General features: G+C 33.6%; 1 protein-coding gene across 5 annotated transcripts in view; it reads right to left on the reverse strand.

Annotated features, from left to right (window-relative positions):
• Positions 1–12649, reverse strand: part of LOC123564824 (proto-oncogene tyrosine-protein kinase receptor Ret-like) — a 185455-nt gene that overhangs the window by 14480 nt on the left and 158326 nt on the right. For all 5 annotated transcript variants that reach the window (XM_045358673.2, XM_053537438.1, XM_045358674.2 and 2 more), the window contains exons 7-12: positions 7595–7704; positions 6831–6941; positions 5862–6081; positions 3770–3985; positions 2976–3133; positions 1415–1580 (exon numbers count right to left, since the gene is read on the reverse strand). In XM_045358673.2, the coding sequence (XP_045214608.2) occupies positions 1415–1580; positions 2976–3133; positions 3770–3985; positions 5862–6081; positions 6831–6941; positions 7595–7704 (981 nt within the window). The remainder of the gene's footprint in view (positions 1–1414; positions 1581–2975; positions 3134–3769; positions 3986–5861; positions 6082–6830; positions 6942–7594; positions 7705–12649) is intronic.

Here is a 12649-nt window from a genome sequence, read left to right on the forward strand (position 1 = left end):
AAAACGGGTATAAAACAACATATTTTAATAGCAGAAAATATGACAAATTCAGCTTGTTCCCTTTTTATCAATTATTATATTAAGTGCTTATATATATGGTGTTGGTTTTACACGTAAATATAACATTACACTTGCTATCTATAACAAATAAAACTAGAGATGCTTTTGAGAAAAGCGCATGTCTCCCACAACTGCCCCTACTATGAAAAATGTCTAGTTTCTCTAGATGGTTTAGACGAGTGGATCCAATTTGATGGTCTGGATGAGTGGATCCAATCAGTAATTCAAGGGCCATAAATCAAAAGTGATTTGCGGATTTGGCTAGTTATCGAACTTGGCTAAGGTCTTATGGCCAAACACATTTTGTTCACGTTTGATGAAGATCGGATGGGAAATGTTCAACTCAGAGCGGATAAGAGTAAAATGTCTGATTTTTTGGTAATTCAAGAGCCGTAACTCCGAAACGCCTTGACCGATTTGGCTAGTTATCGAGTTGGGTGAGGTCTCATGGTCAGATACATTTTGTTCAAGTATGGTGAAGATCGGATGAGAAATGTTCGACTTAGAGTGTGGACAAGAGTAAAAATATATATTTAAAAATAATTTTCGATGATTCAAGGGTCGTAACTCAAAAATGCCTAAACCGATTTGGCTAGTTATCGAACTTGGCCGAGGTCTCATGATCAAACATATTTTGCTCAAGTTTGGTGAAGACTGGATGAGAAATGTTCAAACTCCAAGACGCCTATCCCGATTTGGCTAGTTATCGAACTTGGCCGAGGTGTTATGGTCAAACACATTTTGTTCAAGTTTGGTGTGAAAATCGGATAAGAAATGTTCGACTTAGAGTGCGGACAAGCTTTGTGACAGACAGACAGACAGACAGACAGACACACACATACACTGGAGTAAATCAATATGTCTCCCACACCACTGTGTGGTGGGAGACATAATTACAATAGATGAAGCGATTATGACATTTAAGCCATGTACAAATGTTGAAAAGACAAATAAATCGACCACATTCTTTAGCAGCACTATCTATAGGTTAATTACATTCTGATGCATTTACTTTGACCAAAAGTTACAGTCAAATGATTAAAGGGAGAAAATTCATACTTGTTAATACTGAAATAGCTCTATAGGTTATCTCCTTGATACCATGCTGACGCGGATAGATTAACTGGCAGTGAGTAGTTAAAATTGAAATATTAAAATGATATGAAGAATACTACATTCAATCCTTTTTAAATGTAAGAAAACAAAAAACGTAAAATCCGTCAAGAATTTGTCATCTCATTCACCCTTGTTCTTCCTATCAGATTTCACAATGAGAAGATGGAAACTTAGTAACTTACTTCTGCCCTTACCAATGATGACGGTGAAATGTCCGTTTCTTATTTTCTACCCTTACCTATAGTATCAGTATAATATGTGTCATTCTCTGTTTGTGTTACAGGCTGCTGCATGATTGGCGGGGTCTTCTTGAAGGCATATCCTACATCCGCACCTGTGGACACCTTTGACGTTGTTGCTTTGGGTTTGTCTTGCAGCAAATGATCAGGTGTGTCTTCTACATTCTAAAATATTGGCGTTTTTACCGTAAGTATTTTGATTTATCAAGTTTTATTGGAATAATCTATGAATTACCAAAAAAGTAAAGTCTCTAGTTCAACAAATACAGCCGTTTTTGAATTCTGTGTTGTTGCGTACTGATGCTCATACTAATTCATTTGCCAGTAAGTAGTTTTTCAACACTTCATACGATTTCTTTCATTTTTTGTTTTGGTAGACTTTACTTTTTTCAAAGATGAATATGCCTAATATAAGCATAGAAAAATACATTTATACCAAGAAAGTCTATTGTATCAGATTTGAAAAAAAATCAAAGTACATACGTTTGAAGTGAAATACATGCTGTCTTAGTTTAATGCTGATTGGGTTACAAAAAAAATGAAATCGTAGGCAAAGTTGATTAATGCACATGGTATATAGCCTAATACATATCAGTATTTACTATCTTCACTCAAAAGTAGGAAAACATCGAACATCTTAAAGTCATGCAAAGTTTTATCCACTAATAAAATTTGAGAAGGCTGTAAACAGTTTTAGCTGTTTTTATTTGCTTAAGTACATTTTTAAATTTGAAATTATGATATCTGCTAGAACTGAAGTTTCAGTGGTTAGTATTGAGGTACTGTTATTCAGAACAAATGTTTAAGTAGCTTTATCTTTGAAATTACGACAAAGTCATTCGCAGAGCAGATGCGAGTTAATGCCTTCATTGACTTAGCTTAAAAAGGAGCTGTTATTATGCGAGGGTCACAGGACACTTGAATTAGTGAAAACATGGGAAGGGGTAACACATATTCAAAATTAACAGTGCTATTAGAGTAGAAAACCGTAAAGCAGTTAGTGTTATCATTTGGAAAAAAATTTCAACGCCATCAAATTTTGCGACCAGACGAATATAGAATTAAGGGATAACTAATTGAAAACTAGATGCTACACATGTATACATCGCTAGTGGTTTGCATTGGGACATAGTAGTATTATTTATTATTATTAGTATTATTTATTTTAGGCGTGTATAGCTACAGACATTTGTGTTAGGTTTTAAAAGGCAAGCAGGCGGCTGTCGTTGGCGAAGTTTTTAAAATGTTTATCAACTCCTGAGTATGTATATCATTTAATTACTTTTTACGTCAGTGAATTCTGTACAGTCTCAACTGTCAGTCCATCAGGTTTTATTTGAATGAATTAGATACTGTAATACATATCATTTGCAAGCATTCATCTTCTAAGTTTTGAACTTGACAAATTTTAAAGGAAAAACTGCATACGTTTAGGGAAATGAAATATTACAACTTTGAATTATCTTTTACTTTAAAGTAATGTCTTGATTACTAATTAGCATTCATAAAATGTTGAATACATCTATATGCTTTGCAAATGAGAGAAAACTTCAGATTTACCTTGAGTGTGGTATTAACGTTCACAATAGGTTCATGTGGTGACATGCATGTACAATAGATACCATTGTCTTCCTCACACCAACACGGGCTTTCCGCCATTGCAATACCTCGAGTACGCCCATTACTTTTTCTCATTATATATGCCCCAGATACATCATCTGTAAACATCAAGAGTTCTGGTAAGTGTGTTCTGTTATTTCACATAGTGACATAGTTTATAATTCCAGAGAATATGAGGCTCTAACTTTCATTAAGACAATAATGCTTACAGGTTTCATATAGATTAGGTAGATAAGATGGCCTCTAGAAATATTGCTACAAAACTGATATCGGGTATATCACTCATTCAATATTATATTTTATTATATACCTATATAAATTCTGTCAAAAAATTGGATTGTATTTCATAAGTAAATATGACCAGGCAGAAAAAATACGTATTGTACCTTTTGTTTTGTATGTTGCCGGATTACTGTCATTGAATATGCATGAGCTGACAGTTATAAAGATAGCGCACAGCACACAAAAACAGCATTCATTTCATTTTAATATCGACAAACATTTCAGATTTCGTTCGCTTACCAATAAACAAACAAAAGGCGGAGGCATATAAAAGGGTCATTACAAGAGTAGCTCGAATTGGGATTTTACAAGGACGGATCACACTCGGCGCATGCGAGCCCTGAGATCCGATCTGGAAAAAAAAACTTGAGCCGAATATAACATTTCAGATCGAGCTACTGTTATAATAACCCTCTAAAATGTATCAAAGGAATGCATATTTTCATGCTAACCTGTGCAATCCTGTGGACAAAGATGCGGAAACTTGTCTTCAAGCTCGTCGCAAAATAGATCTGGACATGTACTGATTTCATGTGTACACGTGCCATAGTCTTTTGACATTTTATTATTTCTGTCGCTTCCCCGCATCACACATCCACCGGAAGTAAGGCCAACACCACAGGATCCAGTGCAAGATCGCGTAGAATCGTGCCTTGAACATCCCTCTTCTAAAAGAGTAAACTATACAAAATGTATGACTTCTACATAACATTTCATCAGTAAATCTTACAAAGCGAATTTTATCCCTTTAAATCGTGGCTCAAATATCCTTCTTATTTAATTCAATGCTGGAAAGTAGTCGTAAATTGTGTTGTATATATTTCTTGTTCATTTTTATTAATATAACGTTATTGCCTCTTTTAGATGAAATCTAATGCTGCGGTGATAAATCCTCTTGTGAAGGTCAAATGCACTTATAAACAACAATATATTTTGATGTCATGGAAATTGCAGAATATTCAAATCAATATAAGAGGAACAATCACGAAATTCGTTAATAGGTATTACATGATAACCATTTTGTAGGCTATTCCATTGCAAACTTTACCAAATTTGGACCACACGCATTTAAAAATAGATGCATCCCGACAAAGTCTAACATAGCGGTCAAAATCATGTTGATAAGAGTCGTTACATATTGTTACCGAAATACCAACATCTTGAACTAAGATAATATTAAAGAGTATATCGAAATTAAAACAAAACCTCATTTCAATTTATGTTGGCCATAAAATTTAAACAATGTAAGATAAGTATAAAATATAGTGTTTACTATTATACTATTGCTGAAGACATAAAAAATTATCAATTCCTTTTCCTGATATAAGCAAACTCAGCTAAAACACTCTTGTTGTTATAAATTCGTTTAGCAATAGTGCATTAATAATATAATGCACTGATAAGAGTCCTTCGAACTTCAATGGAAAAACACCAACCCCCTCAGGTTGAATTAGTATTCACATTTTTGCCATTTATGGAAAGCAGTCGAAAGGTTTCGGGGAAGTATTGGGAAGTACATACTTATAACATCAACCTTTGATGAATTTCTTGACCGCTTTTATTTCAAAGACATTAAGCAGAGCACCGCTGTGAGGAATAAATGAAGCAATGTGCCTGTCAGGTTTGAGAATCATAGATCAAATCATTTTGAAGATATTGAGCGCAAACTTAATTGCAAACCAGCGTCATCACATAATGTCCGTTTGGTCCTCACATAACACTGGCTATGACTCTTTTGTTTAAGACACATCAAAACCAACAGGGGTCCATGGTAAATGTTCTTTTAAACTAACTTTCTTTGTGATCTTAACGGTAGAACCACTGACCTAAAAAGAATGGATCGTCCACCCCTGATGAGCGATAAGCCTGACTAAATTGAGAATCGTAGGCCAAGTCATTCTCAAAATATTGAGGGGAAGAGTTTTTTTGTACTAATAGTCACTGAAATCTAGACCTTTGATTCACTGTTCCAAAAATCAAAAGGGATGATCTACTGAATATTTGAGGGTCGAAGCTCAATATGGTCTCAAAATATAGAGAATTAACGGTTTTTGTGCTCTTGACCCGCTGACTTTAAAATCATTAGAAGGCATCGACTGCTCATGGGCAATGTGTCTGCGAAGATCGAGGATTCTATATCACAACCTTATTAAAATACTGAACGGAATCGGGGTTTCGTTTGTTTGTTTTAGTTGGGTTAAACGTTGCACGAACACAATTATTGATCATATGGCGACTTTCGGTGCTTTGTACCAACAATCACTGTGACCTTGACTTTTCATCCAATAACTTCATGATAATAAAGGATAACCCACTGTCCATGCGCAGTATGCCTGCCAAGTTTCGATTTACAATACCTGTCATCAAACCAAGAGTGGGCATCAATGATCTGCCCGGGAACAAAGTTCATATCAAGTTTCATAAGTTGAAGTATTTGTACAGACGACCAGCGCCTTTACATAACATTTCCCTTTTGGCGTATTTATAAATCTCATTTTGGTTTCTGCGGTTGTCATAAGCATGATTTTATTAAATACTACTAACCACATAAAGGTGATATCCTGCCATTTCCTTGCAATGCAATATCAATAGCTATGCTAGGGCCTCCCGTCTGTGCAACTATAATTGAATATCTGTCAGGTGCTACCGCCAGGGCCTCTGTATTCTCGACGTAAATGATACCCATTTGGGGCGTTATATTAAATATTGCATCCTTAAGAATATAACGTGTACTCGTTCGAACATCAGTTCTCATCGAGTGCAGCTGTAATAAAGATTTTCATAAGGTCATATTAGCAAAGCAGACGTATATCGTATGATACAAAATCATCCATAAAATCTGATATTGGAATAACTTAAAACTATAGCAATGTTTTCTAAATAAACAACATTAAACTTAAGTATGAATAAAAGAAATCACATTATAATGCTATTCAGTCAATAAGTCTGTAATCTTTCTCAGAAAGGCCATCCGCTATGACAGTCGGCAATTTCCGTATGTATTTTCGTCCGTTATTTCGGTATTATTCGTAAATGTAGCTCACATGAGCAATGGTTTCCATAACAACCGAAAAATGCCGAAATCATATACGGAAAAAAGGAAACGAACGAAACTGGCCGATTGTCATTAAAGGTCTACTATTTAACTTAAACTCTATACTTAGAACTGCCTATCATGGTGTCTTCATTTGGTCCTTCAGACATAACCAAAGAAGAAAGCGTAACGTCCAGCAATAAAGGGGCTGAATACCAAACATGAGGTGGGCCATATACTCTTTTAATAAAAGGTTTTATGTTCTGACTAAATAAAGTTGTAAAGCTGTCATGTCTTAGAATCTTACAAAGTTTGAGAATACCACACCAACAAAAAATAAAATTTAATATATCTCTGCAGATTAAACTTACAGTTTTAAACCAAATCTGAGTTATGATAAATAACTTCAAAGTTTACAAAAATGGTAGCACTGCCGAAGGTGCCTATAAAATATCATAAAATATCAAAATTTCAGTTACCCTTGCAAGACGAGTTGAGTTTCTGTAGAAAGTTAAAGTTTGTGTCGACTTTAAAGACATAGCAGTAGGTGTGTCGTCTGATGGTTTATGTATGTTGATCGCTATAGTCGCCTAAAAGAAAATATTCATTTTTAACATAGTTATTGTTGTATCCAAAGTCGTTGTTTCTAGGTCATATACTAGTATTTTGTTTTTACATGACTTATACAAATTACCGGTTCATAGTTACAGACCGGTCGATAGTTTACACTTTTGCTGAGCTAAAAATCAAAATCCGAAGAAGAAAAAAGAACATTTATTTCTGTTGTCACTTAAAACTTATTAAATTGCTTGCCGGCCAATAGTCAAAACTACTAACCTACAAGTCATTCAATAAGTATACATTGTGGCCATCCAAGGTTACTTAATAAAGAGGAAAATAGTTGCTTGTATACCGGTCTCTCATTCAGAGGGCATCGGGATTCGAATCTGTGGAAACGGTCCTCTAAATATATTTGCCTTTTCACATTCAGATCATTAGATTACATTGTTATTTCTTTTCTTGCAAAAGCTATTTATTTAGGTTAGACTTCAACGTATTTTATACTTTACGCAATTCTTACATATTTTTACGTAAAATGTTAAATATTGTAATATGTTTTCTACTCTATTTTTTCACATGATCAGTAATTGTTTTTATCTGCTACGAATAATGCTATGCAGCTATGCAATTTCAGGCCAAATATAGATTGTCATGTTATATTTATTGACAATTAAAACTTTACCGAATTGTTTGCTGATTTGGCATCAGACGCAATAAATTTCGTGTCAACAACAGCAATTTCACACTTGTATAGAGTATCCGCAATGGTGTCTATATTTTGCAGATGAATGCCTGTAACGATAAGATAAGATAAGATAAGATAATAAACATGACGTAATACGAGATAACAATTATATGAAATATAAGATAATTATATAACCTTTCAAGCGTAATAAATTATTACCTGGAAAATCGCTTGAAATGAGATTAGATTGGATTGCACTATAATAAAAGTAGAAAAACGTAAATTGAATAATTATACCCAGTGACGTGTGACCATCATCATTTTTATCTGTGTCATAATTTACAATTAACAATTTAGAAATCACACTTTACAATATGCAGGAAGTAAGCTGAAATGATTGCCATCCATTCTTTTTTCTCTTCTTACGTCTGTTTATCGTGCAATGCCAGGGCACGTGCGTACATTAACAGACAGAAAAATGCAGAAATGCCTTGTAGAAAGCAAATATTTACACAGGTTAAAATGATTAGATGTTCTCAATACTGCCTTGTTAACCGTGTAGCGGTGACGTATTATTTTGCTGGCACTAATGCTTCACCTACCTAGTATTATTTCACTTGCGCTAATACTTAATCTGTTTAGCGGTGACTATTGTTTTACTGACATTAACGGTTCTTCTCTTTAGTGTGACGTATTATTTACTCACATTAACGTTTATTCTGCTTAGCGTTGACGTATAATTTTACTGGAATAAATACTTCATCTGTTTAGCGGTGACTGTTGTTTTACTGGTAGAAATACTGATTAATCTGTTTAGCGGTGACTATTGTTTTACTGGTAGAAATACTGATTAATCTGTTTAGCGGTGACTATTGTTTTACTGGTAGAAATACTGATTAATCTGTTTAGCGGTTACTTATTGTTTACTGGTATAAATACCGATTAATCTGTTTAGCGGTGACTATTGTTTTACTGGTATAAATACTGATTAATCTGTTTAGCGGTGACTTATTGTTTACTGGCATAAATACTTCATCTGTTTAGCGGTTACTAATTTCTTACAGACACTTATGTTTCACCTGTTTAGCGGTGACGTATTGTTTTACTATTACTTATGCTTCACCTGTTCAGCGGTGACGTATTATTTTACTATTACTTATGCTTCATCTGTTTAGCGGTGACGTATTATTTTACTTGCATAAATACTTCATCTGTTTAGCGGTGACAATTTTCTTACATACACTTGTGCTTCACCTGTTAAGCGGTGACGTATTATTTTGCTGACACTTATGCTTCCCCTGTTTAGCGGTGTCGTATTATTTTACTTGCATAAATGCTTCACCTGTTTAGCGGTGATGTATTATTTTTCTAGTAAAAATGCTTCATCTGCTCAGCGGCGACTTTTATTTTACTAGCTTTAATGCTTCATTTGTATAGAAGAAAATGCAATGGAACTACAAACGTCAGTAGTTACGAAATAGTATGTGGCAAATCCACGACGAAGAGGTATACGCCCTGCGGGGGATTATTAACGCTGGTTAAAATATTCCATGCGGCGTCTTATTTTTTCGGAGTATTTAGAATAATATTACTTTGATTTTGACATGTCTAAAATGGCATAATAATTCGCTACAAGTTGCTCACCAATAGCGTGTATTTTACAAAAAGAACATGATATATATATATATACAACAGCTTCGCTATCTGTATTTTAGTATTTTTAATTTTTTTTTCAGACAGATGCGCATCGAGCTACCGATCTAAGCTATAAGTCTCTAATGATAGGGAATTTCTTCAAAAATCTTACTTTTTAAATTAAAAAAAAATACAGAAATTTATTAGAAGTGCATGTACACTTTTATGTCTGATATCAATGAGAATGTATACATACTTGTCAAGTTTCAGTAAAAATAACTCAACATCATTGTACAAGGCTTTGCTACATATAAATTGTGATGTAATCAATGCCAGAAACCTTGTAAGTAATAGAATTATAACCAATTTAGTTAACGTAGACATCTTTCATCGGCCATCAGTCTTTTTTTATCACATTAATAGATAATATACGAACCTTGATGTTTCTTCTAGTCGCTAATTTTCCTTTAAAAAGTCAATCAGACAACGATATTCATCTTTAAATCTATATAACTTCTGTGAACAGTCGTGCCGTGAAATTGTGTGACAGTATATATCAAATTGAGAAAGCAATTTCAAAAAAAATGTTGTTTCGGAGTAGAAGATTGTCTTACGAAAAATCTAAAGTGAGTAATGAAGTTTATTTTTCTTGGAATAATTGAATTAGTACATATTTGCCATTTGTTCTCGAGCTTATATGTTTGAGAGGAATTGGTATTTTTGTCTGATTTTATTTATGGTTTCAAGTAACTAATTGTCATACTTGATCAGCCAGACTAGCAAAGCTTTATTTTGAAACATACACTTGCATATAATGAAATCCTATCAATGTTCAGTTTTAATGCTTGATTTCCCACTGGTGTAAGAATTAGGAAATCAAATTGACAAATGGCATCTTTGCACTGTATCCAATTTACACGACTACAATATGTCACTGGAAATCAGAGATACCCCAGACTCATTTCTTTTATTTCTCCCTGTTCCGGAGATCAGTGAATTAAAAACTCTTTTTATGTTCATGCATAATAGAGAGCCTAAATCAATTTTCAAAAACAATGTTTTAATTTAGTAGTTACAATATGTAGCTTTTATATAGCAATCAACATTGCTGTTCCCAACGAGGTGATATTGATATCATTTTTTAATATTTTTACCTACCAAATAACGTTGCACAAAGATCTTTGACATAGACACAAGTTAAATTATTAACAAAACTCTTTTCGCATCTTTATTTTAGACATCGTTTTCTCAAAACAAGCTGTCAATTTATTCTGTTAAAGTTTTCATATTTCTGTGTATTTTTACTGTGATATTCTGGAAGGGTATGAAAAATAAAGTTGAATGAAATTGGAAAAAGTGTGCACCTTATAATGTCGAGTTGGGCTACCATTATATATTATAGGCTTTATTTATTTACATGATTGTATATACCAATTTATTCTATTATAATTATTCTATTCAAAAATACACAGACAAAGTAAACATATAGACAACGAGAGCTAAACGAAAAAATAAAGAAACATAGGAGGCACCGCCTTGGATCGGTCCGTGGAAAAACACCACCGATGAGCTTAATTATAAACTACTTATTTATGCACAAACTCTTTAAACTAATCCCAAACAAGCGTACCCCTTCCAAAAGCAAAAGTAACAAAAGTTGCAACAAATTCTTGTAAAGAAATGTAAAAAGATGATAAACAACAAGAGAAACACCATTTCAAACCTATCGAAGCAAGTCAAAATACAATTTCAAAACTGCCTGTCATGGAGTCTTCATTTGGTTCGTAAGACACAGCCAAAGAAGAAAGCGTAGCGTCCTGCAATAAAGGGGCTGAACACCAAACATTTGGTGGGCCATAACCTATCTAATAAATTAAAGTGTTTATGTTTTTTACTAAATAAAGTTATAAAGCTGTCAGGTCCCAAAACCTTACGAAGTTTGTGAATACCATTCCAACAAAAATTAAAATTTTATATAACTTGATAAACAACTTCAAATTAATTTTACAAATCTGAGTTTTGATAAATAACTTTAAAGTTTATGAAAACGATAGCACAGCCGAAGGTGTCTATTGGTTATATAATGGTTACGTTCACTGCAGGCTTCAACATGACGTCATGCTATTGAAGATACCTTATTGCACGGGGAATATCCCTCTCTAAATTGAAAAAAAATTCATTACTCGATTTTAATTCGCTCTCGTAGTATGAATCTTAGTCAAACAAAAACCGTTTCTCTGAAACAAAATATCAGAATAGATCAATACGTTGAAACGATTACTACTTATTTGATTCAAATGATCCCAATAAAGCAGTGGCGTCATCAGGTCACGACAAAGAAAAAAAAAACAAAAACAAATTAACAGCACCATTTTTAGAGTTTTATTAAAGAAAACATGTGCTGCTGACTTGCTAAACATTTCAAAAAAAAAAAGATGTATGATACATAATAACAGAGGAGAAAAGATGAACAATCTCCATCAAGTTTCAATTAAAGATCAATTTTACATTTTTGCAATGCCAAAAGTAACGTAAAAATATCCTAAATAGTATAAATTGCTCTCTTCCCAGAATATGTTAGAAGCCACGTGCAATTATTATTTTTTCTATATTTTTCTTCAAAACGATTAGCAAAATGTTCATGAAGCGTTAAGGGGTCACATTTGCACTGCAGTGTACTCGTTTCATGCACACATTTGCTACAGCGTTTAGAAAATAGCTATCTTCTGTCACTTGCCAATTTGTAGGACATTAGAACGTGACATGTGTAAGAGAAACGTGTTATATATCACTCTAAAATAATAGGACCTCTTACACAATTAGTAAATTATTCATGAAGCATAAAGGAGTTAAAATGCACTACAGTATACTCATTTCATGATTTTTTTTATCATGCACACATTTGCTGCTATCGTTTATTCCTTTTATTCCATGCCATAAAATTATCTGGTTTGGAAAAGGTTATTTTATATCACTTGCCAATTTGTAGGACATTATGATTAGAACGTGACACGTTCAAGAAAACGTGTTTCATATGACAATGAAATAATGTGACGTTTTAATAGAAAGCCATTTAAAATTTAGTCTATATTGTTTTACTAATGTTGAATTACAAAGTGTCAAACACATAAATCAGACTAGGATCTTTTTGCAGATTGCAACAGCAAGCTTAAAGTGCCGTGTGGCGACTGTAAAATGTCTCCCTGTATAAATCCTGCACGATAACTCATACGATGACTTGTTTTCACGGAGTCTATTCAACATGTGTGTAATAGAGTTCCGCTAAAGCCGGTGCTAAGGGGCGTGAGAGATGTTACACATTTCATTACCTCTCATGAACAGACTCAATCAACCGAGTCTGCTATTATTCTTCTTAGTTGCATTCTTTGCTTCCAAAGGATTTTTTTACAAATTTGA

The sequence above is a fragment of the Mercenaria mercenaria genome, chromosome 2, assembly GCF_021730395.1.
Source record: "Mercenaria mercenaria strain notata chromosome 2, MADL_Memer_1, whole genome shotgun sequence".
NCBI classification, from domain to species: Eukaryota; Metazoa; Mollusca; class Bivalvia; order Venerida; family Veneridae; genus Mercenaria; species Mercenaria mercenaria.